This window comes from Rhinoraja longicauda, chromosome 14, assembly GCF_053455715.1.
Source record: "Rhinoraja longicauda isolate Sanriku21f chromosome 14, sRhiLon1.1, whole genome shotgun sequence".
In the NCBI taxonomy this organism is placed as follows: domain Eukaryota; kingdom Metazoa; phylum Chordata; class Chondrichthyes; order Rajiformes; family Arhynchobatidae; genus Rhinoraja; species Rhinoraja longicauda.
This window is the reverse complement of record NC_135966.1, coordinates 487,953-504,801: the sequence shown is the minus strand read 5'-3', so window position 1 is coordinate 504,801 and position 16,849 is coordinate 487,953. Positions and strand designations below refer to the sequence as shown.

General features: G+C 44.8%; 1 protein-coding gene across 1 annotated transcript in view; it reads right to left on the bottom strand.

Moving 5' to 3' along the window:
• LOC144599986 (shootin-1-like) overlaps positions 1 to 16,849 on the bottom strand; it is a 59,802-nt gene that overhangs the window by 23,500 nt on the left and 19,453 nt on the right. The window contains 5 exon segments of the mRNA XM_078411281.1: positions 1,172 to 1,266; positions 2,827 to 2,908; positions 6,055 to 6,152; positions 7,240 to 7,396; positions 7,664 to 7,758. Of these exon segments, the coding sequence (XP_078267407.1) occupies positions 1,172 to 1,266; positions 2,827 to 2,908; positions 6,055 to 6,152; positions 7,240 to 7,396; positions 7,664 to 7,758 (527 nt within the window).

Genomic DNA, 16,849 nt, shown 5'->3' with positions numbered 1-16,849 from the left:
TTCTGCATGGTGAAGCAGACTGGGCGGTGATAATTAGTTTGTGTCTACAGACTGGGTTGCAACTGACGGTGAAGAAAGCTTTGACACAACAGAAGAAACCAAACATAGACACAAAAAGCTGGAGTAACTCAGTGGGACAGGCAGCATCTCTGAACAGAAGGAATAGGTGACGTTTTGGGTCAAGACCCTTCTTCAGACCTCTGGGAATTGTGCAGCAAAAGACACCTGACACCTGAAGTGTCAGTGACTCCACTGGAACTCTGTGGACACTCAGTGATTGATTGAAAGATACAGCATGGAAACAGGCCCTTTGGCCCGCTGAGTCGACGCTGACCATCGATCACCTGTTCACACATTTTCAATGCTATCCCACTTTCTCATCAACTCCCCACACAATAGGAGCAATTTACAAAGGCCAATCAACCTACAAACCCGCACCTCTTTGCGATGTGGAAGGAAAGCTGAGTTTAGTTTAATTTAGTTTAGGGATACAGTGTGGAAACAAGCCCTTCGGCCCACCGAGTAGCGATCCCCACACATTAATACTATCCGACACACACTAGAGACAACATACATATACCAAGCTAATTAACCTACATACCTGTACGTCTTTAGAGTGTGGGAGAAAACCCACGTGGTCACGGAGAGAACGTACAAACTCCGTACAGACACCACCTGTAGTCAGGATGGAACCCGGGACTCTGGCGCTACATGCGATGTAAAGCAGCAACTCTACCGCTGCGCCACCGTGGCCGTAGACTGTACACATGCGATGTAAAGCAGCAACTCTACCGCTGCGCAAATCGTGGCCGTAGACTGTAGATACTTGAGCACCCGGTGGAAACCTATGTGGTCGCTAGTGAACATGCAAACTCTACACAGATAACATCTAAGATCAGGATCAAACCCACGTCTCTGGCATTCTGAGGCAGCAACTCTACCAACTGTGCCACTGTACCATCCCTATGCATCTGTTCAACACCTGGTTACTGATTCACAGTGTGTCCAAAGAGGCAGCAGCAATATTCTGATGTGACATTTAATAAATATCAGACGTTGAAATGGACTCACGTCACCACACTGAATACAACATCATCGATGATGTTTGAACAAAGCCCCCTCGCCCCCAGCCTCAGACTCAAACCATTGCCTATTGCCCTCAAACACTTACCTCATGAGCAAAGGTCTCAGCCTCCTGCCTCAGGCTCTGCTCCAGGTCCAGCTGCTGTCGAAGGTCCTCGTACTCCTGGGTCGCCATCATGGACACTGGTGGGTGGAAGCATTAGACAGAGGGGTCACCCTGATCCCATACATCCAGCTGATTGTCTGCAGAGATGGACGGAGGAGGGGTGGGATATTGTGGAGAAGTCAGGACAGTCTCGGTGGGATGGTGATGGGAGAATGAAGTGCGAATCGTTGGGCCAGTTAAACAGCAGTGTTGAACTGACACAAATCCTTTCTAAATGCTGACCCACTCTGGCACGTTTCCCAGAGGCTCTCTGAAGATTTTTCCCAAAAGGTTTGAACTTTGAACTTTGAAAGGTTGAACTAAGATTATTAAGGGGTTGGACACGTTAGAGGCAGGAATCATGTTCCCAATGTTGGGGGAGTCCAGAACAAGGGGGCCACAGTTTAAGAATAAGAGGTAGGCCATTTAGAACTGAGATGAGGAAAAACTTTTTCAGTCAGAGAGTTGTGAATCTGTGGAATTCTCTGCCTCAGAAGGCAGTGGAGGCCAATTCTCTGAATGCATTCAAGAGAGAGCTGGATAGAGCTCTTAAGGATAGCGGAGTCAGGGGGTATGGGGAGAAGGCAGGAACGGGGTACTGATTGAGAATGATCAGCCATGATCACATTGAATGGCGGTGCTGGCTCGAAGGGCCGAATGGCCTCCTTCTGCACCTATTGTCTATTGTCTATTTAGATTAGGTTTCGGTTTATTATTGTCACATGTACCGAGCCACAGTGAAAAGCTTTGTTTTGCGTGCTATCCAATCAGATCAGATAATATTGTACATAAATAAAATCAAGCCAAACTCGGGTACAATAGACAGAGCAAAGGGGAAGATTTGGAGTGCAGAATATAGTTCCCAATATTAAAAACATTAAATATTTTAATTTGGTAGAGAACATTTTTTACGCGTAAAGTATCCTGATTTTCCGATCCGCCGGTGGGTCCTGGAGTGGATGAGCTGCCGTTCCAGCGCTGGAAGTCTGGAGGTGATTGGCGCACAGGCAGGGTCGCAGGTTGACAGGTGGGCAGCTCTAATTGAGTGTGCTCCTCATATTTGGAATGACTACATCAAACTATGAGACATTCCAAATGTCAGTGGAAGGGAAATTGTAAAAAATATCTGTAGACGCAAGAAATCTGAAATAAGCAAAAAGGACTGGAGAGCCAAGTGTGATTTTGTCATGCAACAAGGTTGCTGCAGGATTATGTATTTAATTTAATCTAATTATTCTTTTCAGTGACATTTTGATACAACTGGGTGGTTTATTAGGACAGTTCAGGCCCAATTAATGGTCCATCATGTCACTGTGCAACCATAGATGCCAGATTTGCCTCTCGAGATGAATCAGTAAACCAGCTTGGCGTTTTGTGGTCACCACTGATAGCTTATTATTCCAGACTGAATGTGACTAATAGTTGAGGTTCACATCTGTTGTGCTCGCACTTGATTCAGAAGAGGGGTTTTCAGTCCGTGCCTCTGAATGGTAAACCCAGTGATGGATCAGCTGTGCCCGTGCAGAATGACAGGTACAAGATGCAAACTGGCATTTAAACAAGAACAGTTGAAAAGGCAGCAGAATGGTTGAACTCACCCCTGTTGAAACTTTTGATTGTTTTTGCTTGTTTTTCCAGAACATTCTGTAGCTCTTCCATCTCAGCTTGTTCTTTCTCCAGCTTAAAAAAAAGGTAGGCACATGTCTCAGTGACATTCGCTTTGATGGAGTGAAAGTATTCTATTATTCTGAGAATCATCACGTGATTCGTTAGTGCCCCAGCACTGAGCTATGATCACATCTATATTGTCCAATATATACACCTCCACACATAGTGACAGGGAGTACATTCACATATGAATGTTGTGTCCATTCCAAATACTCCATTTTCCCATTTACTCGTCCCAATCTACGTTAAATGTGTTCACCTCCCTCAGTTTCTCCTGGGAGAATGTGTGTTGTTGGTTATTATTACAAATGAATGGCAAACATGCAAAGTAACTCATTTCTGGTGATGCTGTGAACAGATGATGTTCATTCATCGTCTTCCGCACATCTCTCCCATCTTCCACACCGTCTTCTAAAGCACCTCTGCTCAGGCCAAGGGGTGAAAGACCATCCGGCAGAATTCTCACATGAAGGAAGCCACCGGCTTCAGCTGAATGGCCTTGTTAATAGACAATAGACATGAAATGCTTTGAGAGGCTAGTCAAAAAGCACATCTGCGCCCTCATTCCTCGCAACACGGACCCGCTACAGTTCGCATACCGTCCGAACAGGTCCACGGATGATGCGGTCTCCCAGGTTCTACACACCGCTCTCTCTCATCTGGACAGCCAGGGGGGCTATGTGAGGATGCTGTTCATTGACTTTAGTTCAGCATTCAACACAATAGTCCCCAGCAGACTGGTTGAGAAGCTGCTGGAACTGGGGCTTAGCACCCCTCTGTGTGCCTGGGTCCTGGACTAACTCACCGCCAGGCCCCAAGTGGTCAGGATGGGGGAACACACATCTAGCTCCCTCACCCTGAACATAGGATCCCCCCAGGGTTGCGTCCTTAGCCCCCTACTGTACTCCCTGTACACACATGACTGTGGGGCCAGGTTCAGCTCAAACTCCATCATCAAGTTTGCTGATGACACTGTGGTGGTGGGCCGGATCTCCAACAACGATGAGAAGGCCTACCGGGAGGAGGTGGCTGATCTGGCACTCTGGTGTCAGGACAATAGCCTCCTCTTGAATGTCACTAAAACGAAGGAGCTGATTGTGGACGTCAGAAGGGCTAAACATCCAAGGACGTACACGCCCCTGGAGATAAATGGGTCTACTGTGGATAGGGTGAGCAGTTTTAAATACTTGGGAGTCCGCATCACAGAGGATCTGACGTGGGCAACGCACATTGCCGCACTGGTGGGTAAGGCAAAGCAGCGCCTTTACCACCTCAGACAACTGAGGAAATTCAGAGTGTCTCTGAGGATCCTTCATTGCTTCTACTCTGGGGCTGTAGAGAGCATCCTGTCCGGCAACATTACAGTCTGGTTTGGGAACAGCTCTGCCCAGGACAGGATGGCCCTGCAGAGAGTAGTGCGTTCGGCAGAACGCACCATGGGAACTACACTCGTCCCCCTGCAGGACCTATACATCAGGAGGTGCAGATCCAGAGCAAGCAAGATTATGAGGGACCCCTGCCACCCCAGTAACGGACTGTTCCAGATGCTACGATCAGGCAAACGCCTCCGCTGTCACGCTGTGAAAACGGAGAGGATGAGACGGAGTTTCTTCCCACAGGTCATCAGGACTGTCAACTTGTATAACTCCAGAGACTAAATTTTTGTCTACACTATTTATTTTTAGTAACTTATTAACTTATTATATGCTGTAACTGTAATTCTTTTTTGTGCACAATCCGCAGGCATTGCCACTTTCACTTCACTGCACATCGTGTATGTGTATGTGACAAATAAATTTGACTTGACTTGACTTGAGTTTATAAAATTAAAGAAGAAATCTTAAAATTATGATTTTTTTTTAAGGTAACACTTCAAAGTTCTGAAAGATGAAGGAAGTTGTTTAAAAACATCATTTGCATGTTAGTTATGTCTCTGCGATCTGCAGATAAGATTAATTTTACTTCAGAGGAAATATCCCTCGTACGAATGAATAATAACATAACATAACAACACTTTATTGTCACTCGGCACAACACCGAGCGAAATTTCAGCAGTCACACAAAACACAGCAAAAAAGAAAAGAACACAGGACATCCTTGGATAAAGATTCATCATATTTACGTACCAGGAGGGACTGCAAATGACCAAAGGGAAATGGTAGATTTATCATCACGTCCGACACAGCAGAGAGGGTAATGTGAGATCAAGGATTCAAACATTCCAGCTTTAAACTGAATTAGCCAGTTGGATATTATTCAAAACTACATGTGAGACAAGAAGTGAATAATGGTAACATGCGATCATCTGTCCACAATACATCCTCCCTGTCAGCATTCTGGTTTCCAAACCACAGGATCAATACATCACACAGAGGAGTCCAATTGCACGTTAGACTCACTATCAGTGGACAGTGAGAGAAACTTAATTCTTATTCAGTGGAGTCAAGTTGATGGGAACACTTAAAATATCTTTGCAACAAAAGGCTTTAAAAATTCCGCAGGTGTTGGTTCATTTATAGAATTTTTAATGTTACCAAGAGGTTAACAATGGCTTTATGCATTTCCAACTAGTATCTCAAAAGGTGTTTACGTAATCTCACATATATATTGGATAGGTTGAAGTAGGTCAGGTAAAGTCATGTGGAAGTTGAAGCACTCAATGAATTCTGGTCATGAATAATAAACCACCAACTCATTCTTTCATAGAGCACAGAGCAGGTCAGGCAGTATCTGTGGAGGGAATTAACAAACAAGGTAAGGATGGAATCGGTGGGTTTGTAGTAGATGTTAGTCTGCCCCTGTGATGAAAACAGAAAGATCGAAAAAGAGGAGCTCATCGAGGATGGTCCAAGTGAATTTGAGGGCAGTGTGGATGTTAGTAGTAAAGTTGATGAAATCAGCCCCATGCAGTTGTCAATGTAGCGGAGAAAGAGAGAGTTGGGGAAAGAATCCCTCTACAGATGCTGCCTGACCCAATGAGTTCTTCCAGAAATGAGCACGGGCTTGGTGGCTCAGAGGCTGACTGGCAGTGATACTGGCTCTACCCCACTGGTTTAGCCAGAGGTGACTACTTGTTGCAAAGCTTGCCGAGGCCAATGGTGCAACTGGAGAGAGTTCACACCACATCGTTCATACATGCAGCAAAGACAAGCACTTACTCTGCTGGTTTGTTCCTCGGTGTTGCTCTGCAGTTCCTGGACCTGACCAGCAAGCTGTTTCTTTTCCTCCAGTAGCTGTGTAACAGTCTCCTGCAGATCTGCAGATACAGGGTGAATATGATAGAGACCATCAGACTTCCCCCGCACCCAGACCACACCAGGAGCTCATCTGGAGACCCTCTCATTCAGCACTCTGGTAGACCCAAGTCTGAGAGGTGGTGGTCAGGAGGCTAGCGATCAGGTATGATTAGGGCACTTCCATCCGAGCTAACCCTGTAGATGGCCCTGGAACAAGTCACCTATTGATTTCTAAGGAGCTTCTTCCTTTGTGTGGTGCACAGCAGATGGAAATCTTAACACGAGAGGCTTCTACATGAGGAAGTCATCGTGAGCCCTTGGCTGCAACACTATCCCAGTCACACATTAATGCCTAAATTATGCAGTGGTTGTGTTGAAGGATTACCGGAAAGTGTGAGCACATATTCTTTGCCACATTTGGTTATTTCCCAAGAAGACTGAAGTGATTCAGTATACCAATTAATACTCTTATCAAACTTCTACAGGTGTGCTGTAGAGAGCATACTGACTATATGCATCACAGCCTGGTTTGGTAGCTCAAAAGCCCAGGAATGAAGGAGACTACAGAAAGTGGTGGACACTGCCCAGTCTATCACTGGTACTGCCCTCCCCACTACTGAAGAGATCTATGGGAGGTGCTGCTTGAAAAAGGCAGCCAATATCATCCAAGACCCTCACCACCCTGGCCACGCTCTCGCCTTGCTCCTACCATCGAGAAGAAGGTACAGGAGTCTGAGAACTGTGACCTCCAGGTTCGAGAACAGCTTCTTCCCAGCACCCATCAGGCTCTTGAACACTGCACAACATTAACTTTAGCAACCATTATCTTCTATGGACTATGATTTTGGTTGCACCATTATGGTTACTTAGTATTACGGTTATTAATTAATTTTATTATTGATTTTCATCTGTGTGTTATTGCATCAAAGAGCCTGTTAAGCAAGTAAGAATGTCATTGTTCCGGTGCTGGTACATGTGACAATTAAACACTCTTTACCCTATTAATTCCCTAAAGTATTGACCATACTTGTTGATTGCCTGCCACATGGTAAACTGAGAAATATTTCTACCTCAAGTTCCCTTCTCAGTGCAGAGGTTAGCATTCACCTTTGATCTGCTGCTGGTATTGGGTGTAGGGGTCAGGGCTGGTGTCCTGTGGTTCCTCCTCTGCAGCACCACAATCAGAGATACTGGGCAGAAGGTCATCGAGGCAGACCCGTGACGTGAGGCTCAGGTACTTCAGCTTCTTGTTTTCATGACTGAGCTGCAATGACAAGCCACCCGTGTGAGTGAAAGCTGGCGGTTACCAGGAGGATGAGAAGCAAGACACTGCACAAGTCATGCATGTAATTCCACTCTGAAGACAGTTTCTATATTGCCTCAAGTCTCTGAATGCAAGGATGATAAATCCCCCGCATTGGATCTGGAACCAGCTCTGTCCCATGTCTAATTATCCCTGGCACAGCACAGGGAACTTCCTCTGCTCTGTTTCCCCATCATGAACCCTAAGTTTAATAGCAGATATTGTTACCTTAGTGGCCAAGACCTCTGCATTCTCTCGACACGATTTCTCAATCTCCAGCTGTGTGTGCAGAGCGTGAACCTCTTCTATAACCATCTGTGAAACTGTCACAACAGAACGATTAATTCAGCAAAACCAAGCCTTCTCGTCTCAGGTCTTCTCACCTAAAGATGTTCATAACATTTATTGGTAAAACCCTCATTTCACCACCGATATCTGACTAGTGTGTCCATGCCTGTTGAGGTAGGGTGACCCATCAATTTTTATCATCAATGCGCAGATAACGTGTGGAGTGTGAAACTCTAACAAAGTTTGTCTTTCAAAAGAGAACCTTACTTGTGAGAAGAAACATTTTGGGGAATGAGCTGTTGCAGAGAACTGGGAAGGCTAGCTTCTTTCCTTGCAACAATAATTTCTGTGTGTGTTAGTTTCAGTTTTGAGTTGATCAAGGTCCTGTGTATTTGCTTTCTCTGTGCAGGAGGTATTCTATAAATGTGGTTATTCAATGCGCAGAGTTCACAGTGTCACAATGGTACTGGTTCCAATATTACCAGCAGCATGGAAGTACATGACTGAAGCCACTCGATTTGTGCATGGTCTACAATTGTACTGGCTACACGCACTCAATGGAAGATCCAACCCCAGTGATACGATGTATCCACCGGAGAAGGGGGCTACTGAAAATATCAAGGCTAGTCACAATAATCTGCTTCCAGTCTAGAGTAATCTTTTGTTGTTGTTCTGCTGACTACCTGGGACCAAAGCTAAGGGTCAGTGAGAAAGTGTGTTGGCGTCCCTGGTCTCCAACACTTCACTGAACATCAGTAGTTCCCATCTTTTATTGCCAGATTTAAATTTAGAAATAAATTAGCCCATAACCAACCAGTTTCTCCCATCTACTTTTCAGATGTGTTTGGAAGATCCCAGCGGAGCTGTGCGGGAGTGGCCGGGACTAACCTGGCAAGAGGAGGAAGGTAGGTTTGGGTTGGGTCATTGAGGCGATCTATACTAGCCCAGAGAGGTTTACACCTGTTCTCCACCCTCCGTCTCCACCTGAAAAGGGACGGAACATGGATTCCCCTTATCATCCTTCCCACGTTTCTGCACAGAAGAAGTGGCTTCGTTTTTAAGCCACATATCCATGAATTTATTTATGTCTGATTTCACACTGTGCAGCCCTGTTAAATTCACTAACCCATATAGTCATGTGTGTAACAAATCAAAAATGCTCCGATTTGATGTATGCACTTCATCTGTCATTGGCTTCGAGTTGTGTCTATATTTAATCATTTTAACAATATGCACATTGAAAATCAATGTATGAGAATAGGGACATTACAATGTGCTGGAACACAATGCTACACATCGCAAGTGGTATTCTCTACAATCACTTTAGCAACTCTGACGTCACACAGAAATCTAGAGAATTCCACAAACACCAGTCATTGCTGGTACATGTTTCCTGTTCTACATAGAACATACATCATGGAAGTCACTGAATTTGTTTGAAGCAAAGGTGGGTGAATGGAGAGGGACAGAACATTAATAGTCGGAGGGGATTGGAATCTGCAGCTCAAACATAGAAGCATATTACTGAGGTAGTGAACGTTCAGAGACAAGTAGGTCGAGACAATGCCATATTGCTATTGAGGGCGTGCAGCGTAGGTTCACTAGGTTAATTCCCGGAATGGCGGGACTGTCGTATGTTGAAAGGCTGGAGCAATTAGGCTTGTATACACTGGAATTTAGAAGGATGAGAGGGGATCTTATTGAAACATATAAGATAATTAGGGGATTGGACACATTAGAGGCAGGAAACATGTTCCCAATGTTGGGGGAGTCCAGAACAAGGGGCCACAGTTTAAGAATAAGGGGTAGGCCATTTAGAACGGAGATGAGGAAGAACCTTTTCAGTCAGAGAGTGGTGAAGGTGTGGAATTCTCTGCCTCAGAAGGCAGTGGAGGCCAGTTCGTTGGATACTTTCAAGAGAGAGCTGGATAGAGCTCTTAAAGATAGCGGAGTGAGGGGGTATGGGGAGAAGGCAGGAACGGGGTACTGATTGAGAGTGATCAGCCATGATCGCATTGAATGGCGGTGCTGGCTCGAAGGGCTGAATGGCCTACTCCTGCACCTATTGTCTATTGTCTATATCCAGCACACATATTCATACATGCACACTAACCCCACAGTTCATAGTCATTGATTCATACAGCACAGAAACAGGCCCTTCAGCCCAAACGTGTCCATGCTGCCCCATCTAAACTAATCCAATTTGCCGGCATTTGGCACATGTCCCTCTAAACCTTTCATATCCATGTACCTGCCCCAATTTAGTTATGGGATCAGATTTGATAATCTCTTAATCCAGCATCAAGGTAACACAGGCAGAGTTTAATTTGAACTCATACAAATTCCTGAAGGTTTACACACAGAGGGAAGGAGCTGCACCCATCACATTTGTCCAAGTCACTTCCATTGCTTTCTCTCCCCACTTTCCCATGTCCCTGCTACTCCTCAGCTTCCAAGTACCAACCCAAAAGGATGATTCAGACAAATGTGGGAAAATGAAGCAATTAATTAAATAGATAACAAATGTTTATCAAGTAATGAATTCGATAAAACTAATAGGAAAAACATTATAAGAAGAAAAAAACCCAACATCAAAGCAAGAATAACTTGTTAATGTCGTGGAAACCGGAAAGTAAAATAGTAGACAATGAGAATTAAAACTGAAACCAGCAAAGGACAGTAAATACCCTGATGACTTCCCACAAGTATTCACAAGGAAAAACGAGAGGAGTAGACAGGGTTATTATGGTGATGGTACGTGTCATAATGGTGTAGCAGGCAGGGCTAATGTTGGAACAACACATGCTGCTGGCACGGTGTATTGGCACCTTCAAGAACTTAGATTTAGATTTTCAATTTTTTTACAAGTATTAATTTAATATTTTTTATTTATTATTAAATTAGAAGTTGATTGGTCATAAAATCAAAACAGGAGAGGGGGGTATGTTGATGGGAAAAAATTGTTGGCGAATGTCGCTTAATTCTTCATTGATATGCGTACCGACACCTTTCTCTCCACAACAAAGCACTGGTAATACATATTCCACCCACATAGATGACCAAAGTAAAATCAATGCCTTTGAAAGGCTGAAAGAAGTACAAATGAATCATTAGAGCAGTGTTTAGCTCATACGCTGATAGATATGGGGACATTTATCAGCTGCTAATATCTATTATTAGTCATTGGAAGTGAGGAATTCCCAATAGATTTTCTATCTTTTCTGGTAGTCCCTCAGGATCCAGGGTGATTAGCTTCCACTCATGAGGTGACTGATGAGGTCAATGTGGGAAGTGTGAACCCAGATGGGCAGGGGTTGCCTGGTGTGGCGGGCAGCTGGTTATTGGCAGTGCAGAGCTGGATGTTTCTGATGGAGTATTAGATGTGAGTTGTAGACTATATAGCGGGCCTGTGGATGTGATGAACTTGGATTTATAAAGAGTTACTGGTGAGGTTCCTCATATGAGGGAAAGAAATGGGGCTCAGAGAAGAATGAATAGAGTCATACACTATGGAAATGGGCCCTTCAGCCCAACTTGCCTACCTACGCCAACCAACATGCTCCATCTACACGAGAATAGCGGCTCCAATGTGATGTAGTTGCATCAGTGAGGAGAAAGCTGCAGTTAATGTGGTCAATATGAGGTTGTCCACATGGGTGCTGACTGGAGGGAAACAGGTGATTACCTGAATGGTGCTATGTTGGGAAAAGGGGAGATGCAGCAAGACCCAGTGTCCTTGTACACCAGTCACTGAACACAAGCGTTCAGCGCAGTGTAATCAGGAAGGCAGATGGTTGGCTGGCATTCATCACAAGATAAATTGAGTATATGAGCTCAGGTGTACAGGTCCTTGGTGGGACTCCTAGATTTCTGTGTGCAGTTGTAGTCTCTTTCTCTGAGGAAAGATGTTCTTACAGGGAGTGCAGGAAGGATGCCTGGGATGTCAGTCATGCATAAGATCAGAGACTGGGTCGATCAGCCAAGTCTATTAGATCTGTACACCTGAGCTCCTATACTCAATATCACCAACAACTCCTCCTGGCCACCCATATTGAAGCAATGGCCAAGAAGGCACAGCAACGCTTCAACTTCCTTAGAAGGCTTAAAACGTTTGGAATGTCCCCTATAACTCTCACCAACTTTTACAAATGCACCATTGAAATCAGGATGCATCACAGCTTGGTTTGGGAACAGCTCCATCCAGACCGTAAGAAATTGCAGGAAATTGTGGATGCAGCCCAGGCCATCACACAAACCAACCTCCCTTCTCATGATTCAATTTATACCTCACACTGCCCCTGCAAGGCCAGCAACATAATCAAGGACGAGTCGCACCCTGGCCACTCCCTCTTCTCCCCTCTCCCATCAGGCAAAAGGGAAAGAAGTGTGAAAACGCACACTACCAAATTCAGGGACAGTTTCTTCCCAACTGTTATCAGGCAACTGAATCATCCTACCACAACTAGTGAGCAGTGCTGAACTACTATCTACCTCTTCGATGACCCTCGGACTTTCTTTGACCGGACTTTGCTGGATTTACCTTGCACTAAATGTTATTCCCTTATCATGTATCTATGCACTGTAAATGCATTGATTGTAATTATGTATTGTCTTTCTGCTGACTGGATAGCACGCAACAAAAGCTTTGAACTGTACCTCGGTACACGTGACTATGAACTAACTAAGGATGAGAGGAGATATCGTACTAACCTATAAAGACCTAACATGACTAGGCAGACTAACTGGTTTGGAGTGAGATGTACCATATGTTACCAAAGGAATTAAGTTGAAAGGTTGGCCTGAATTGGGATTCATAAGCATCAAGTCGACTTGGAATGTGTGAGCCCATGACTGTTCTTCAAAGGGGAGAATTATCCAGATAGCCCAGTTATCCGTGACAACCCGTGCTTCATGCTTGCCTCTTGATATTGTGCTTTTGAGCCATTAACACTCATGTGGCTTCTGGACGCTGAGACTTATGTGGATATTGCCGTGGGGAGCATTACAATGCAGTGACTTCCTGCCCAGGTTACGTCAGCAACCGGCATTCAGAAATATTTCATTGGCTGCAGATTACTTTGAGGGGTCTCAAGGTGGTGAAAAAATTGATAAATGAAAGCCTTGTTTAACACTATTTATTATCATGTTCCCTTGGATAGGAAAGGTTCAGAAGAATATGGCCCAAATGCAGGCAGGTAGGACTAGTGTAGATGGGCATGTTGGTAGGCTAGGCAAGTTGGGCCGAAGGGCCTGTTTCCATGCTGTATCTCTCTATGACTCTTGGTTCCCACAAGAAAGTCACACATTCAACGTTGAACAGTGTGTGTAGATAATATTCCCCAGTCTTTAGTAATGTTGTTTTGAGAGGAGTTCTTCAGTTGCCCAGATATAACTCCTTATCATTACTCCCTTCAGAATCTCGTTTAAGCATCTCTCCATTTAAGGTATAGCTCACAGTCCTGTCTCACTACAAGCTTCTGTTGTTTATTGACACTTTTACTGTCTTTGATCACTGATACTTGTCACTATCTGAAGCAGTTGTTTGTGAGAAGTGCTGACAAAGTCTTGACAAAAAGAAAGATGACCTACAATTGGGTAATATTCATCCGCTCTGAGACATGAAGGGATGGAATTTTCATTGAATCATAGTGATATAGTCATATAGCAAGGAAACTGACCCTCAGCCCATCATGTCCATGCTATCCATTTGTTCCATTTCTACACCAATCCTAATTGGCCTGTGGCCAATGCCAGGGCATTTCAGCAATCATTTCACTACTTCTGACATTTGGTGAGAATATGGGATCAGGAAAAAAGGGGAGAAGGCAGGAGAATGGAGTTAGGAGGGAGAAATAGATTGCCCATGGTTGAATGGCAGAGTAGACCTGATAGAACATAGAAGCATAGAAACATGGAAAAATAGGAGAAGGAGTAGGCCATTCGGCCCTTCAAGCCAGCCATTCAATATGATCACATGGCTAATCATCTAAAATCAGTACCCCATTGCTGCTTTTCCCCCATATCCCTTGATACTTTTAGCCCTAAGAGCTAAATCTAACTCTCTCGAAAACATCCAGTGAATTGGCTTCCAACACCTTCTGTGGCAGAGAATTCCACAGAATCACAACTCTCTGGGTGAAAAAAAAATGTCCTCATCTCAGTCCTAAATGGCCTACCCCTTATTCTTAAACTGTGACCCCTGGTTCTGGACTCCCCCAACATCGGGTGCATTTTTCCTGCATCTAGCCTGTCCAGTCCTTTAAGAATTTTATATGTTTCTATAAGATCCCCTCTCATCCTTCTAAGTTCCAGTGAACACAAGCCCAGTCGACCCATTCTTTCATCATATATCAGTCCCGCCATCCCAGGAATTAACCTGGTGAACCTACGCTGCACTCCCTCAATAGCAATAATGTCCTTCCTCAAATTAAGAGACCAAAATTGCACACAATAATCCAGGTGTGGTCTCACCAGGGCCCTGTACAACTGCAGTGGGACCTTTTTGCTTCTAAACTCAAATCCTCTTGCAATGAAGGCCAACATGCCATTTGCTTTCTTCACTGCCTGCTGAACCTGCATGCTTACTTTCAGTGACTGATGTAGAAGGACACCCAGGTCACATTGCACCTCCCCTTTTCCTAATCTGACACCATTCAGATAATAATCTGCCTTCTTGTTCTTGCCACCAAAGTGGATAACCTCACATTTATCCACATTGTACTGCATCTGCCCACTCACCCAACCTATCCATGTCACCCTGCAGCCTTATAGCATACTCCTCACAGCTCACACTACCACCCAGCTTTGTGTCATCCACAAACTTGGAGATGTCACATTTAATTCCCTACTTTAAATCATTAATATATATTGTAAATAACTGGGGTTCCAGCACGGAGCCTTGCAGCACCCCACCAGTCACTGCCTGTCATTCCGAAAAAGGACCTGTTAATTCCTACTCTTTGCTTCCTGTCTGCCAACCAGTTCTCTATCCATGTCAATACCCTATCCCCAATACCATGCGCTCTTATTTTGCACACTAATCTCTGGTGTGGGAAACTTGTTAAAGGCTTTTTGAAAGTTCAGATACACTGATGTTAAATCAGTCGTGTGAGTTTCCCAAATATGATCAGATTGCACAAGGCTCAGAGAGAGGTTTGTCCTATCATTAGTACTAATGTTAGCACTGAAGAAGGGTTCCAACTTGAAACCTCATCTATCCATGTTCTTCAGAGGTGCTGCCTGACTTGCTGAGTTACTCCAACACTTTGTGTCTTTTTTTGTAAACCAGCATCTACAGTTCCTTATATCTACAATAATATTGGCACCTGATTGAACACGTCAAGGAAATAGGAATTGTTATGTTCAGTTAAACCCTAAGTTGATGCAGAGCCCAGCATGGACTGTCTTCGCATCCTGCAGAAAGAGACACCCAAGAGGTTACACTGCACCTGCTCAGGTGTGTGAATGAGACAGGTGCAGCTCACCAATGGGTTCTTCCAGGGATGATGTAGCAACACCTGTGGCCCACAGGTGTCAAACGCTGAAGAGTCGACGCAACACAGGAAAGGGTGTTCCTCAACATCTATTGTAAGGAGGGAATTAGGAAGTGAGCTGGTCCATGGAGACATTAGGAAGTGAGCTGGTCCATGGAGACAGACAGGTCTCGGAGAAGTGTGGCCTAGCGATAGTGAGGATTGCCCAACAAACCCTGGAGAGGGGGTCAGCCACCAAGGGTTAATGAGGGAGGTGGCTAGGTGGGGGAACAGAGGAGGTTCAGGAAGAGGTTGCCATGGTGACGAGTGTGGTCAGGGCAAGAACCTCCATGCACTCAGGTGCACAAGGGATTTACAGACATCAGGCTCAGAGGTGAGAATCCTCCATGGAACTGAGACTGCCAAAGATGTGCCAGGTGTGCCAGAGAGTTTGCTTGATGACTCCACACTTGAATGGGAGAAGCACGGTAGCGCAGCACGGTAGCGCAGCGGTAGAGTTGCTGCTTTACAGCGAATGCAGCGCCGGAGACTCAGGTTCGATCCTGACTACGGGTGCTGCACTGTAAGGAGTTTGTACGTTCTCCCCGTGACCTGCGTGGGTTTTCTCCGAGATCTTCGGTTTCCTCCCACACTCCAAAGACGTACAGGTATGTAGGTTAATTGGCCGGGTAAATGTAAAAATTGTCCCTAGTGGGTGTAGGATAGTGTTAATGTACGGGGATCGCTGGGCGGCACGGACTTGGTGGGCCGAAAAGGCCTGTTTCCGGCTGTATATATATGATATGATATGAAGCATGAGGAACAAGTCAAACAGTTGCAGTTAAGACAGATGCATTGTATGTCACCAGCCTGATGCTTCTGTGACCATCCGCAAATCCACTGCACAGTTCTCAGATTGTGTAACTATATACCAATCTATGCCAACCCCTGGAACTAGCTTAATCAGACAATTACCACCATAAAGATCCAAATAGAATCAATCTAAACCAAGCCTGTTGGCTTGGGGACGATTAAGCTACTTAAAAGGCTGTGTAATCTAAATCCACTTTCAGTACTCGGTGAATAAAGCCATGTTGTTAACAGTTTCTGTAATTTTTGAATCCCTCTCCATTTATTTTGACACCAATTTTCTGGCTCACTGGAGTTTAAACAGGCTTCCATTAAACATAGACAAATGCTTCCTGCATTTTGACTCCTGTTAGTGGCAGTCTGATAGCAGTTCTTTCGTGGCCTTTGTCACTGAGGCTAGAGGGCGAATGAGGAGCACTTTCAGCGTCACAACATCACATCCAGACTACCTGACTCTTTCATGGCAGCCACAGCAAAGAACACTGACAATGGTCTTTGCACAAGACTGACCCCAGCTAAACTGGAACAAATAATCAACGTGTTTGATGTGAAATCATATTCATGTGTTTCTGAGCAATAGCAACTGTGATTCGAGGAGTTGTTTGCATCTGCTAACGCAGAACTCAATTTTCAGGCTATTAAAATCCTAGTTTAGCTCCATTTCATTTTGAACAGTACAGCGTAGGAATAGGCTCTTCGGCCCACAATGTCTATGCTGAACATGATGCCAACATCAACTAATCTCATCTGTTGCATATCCGCTTCTGTCAAGTCTGGCCAAGCT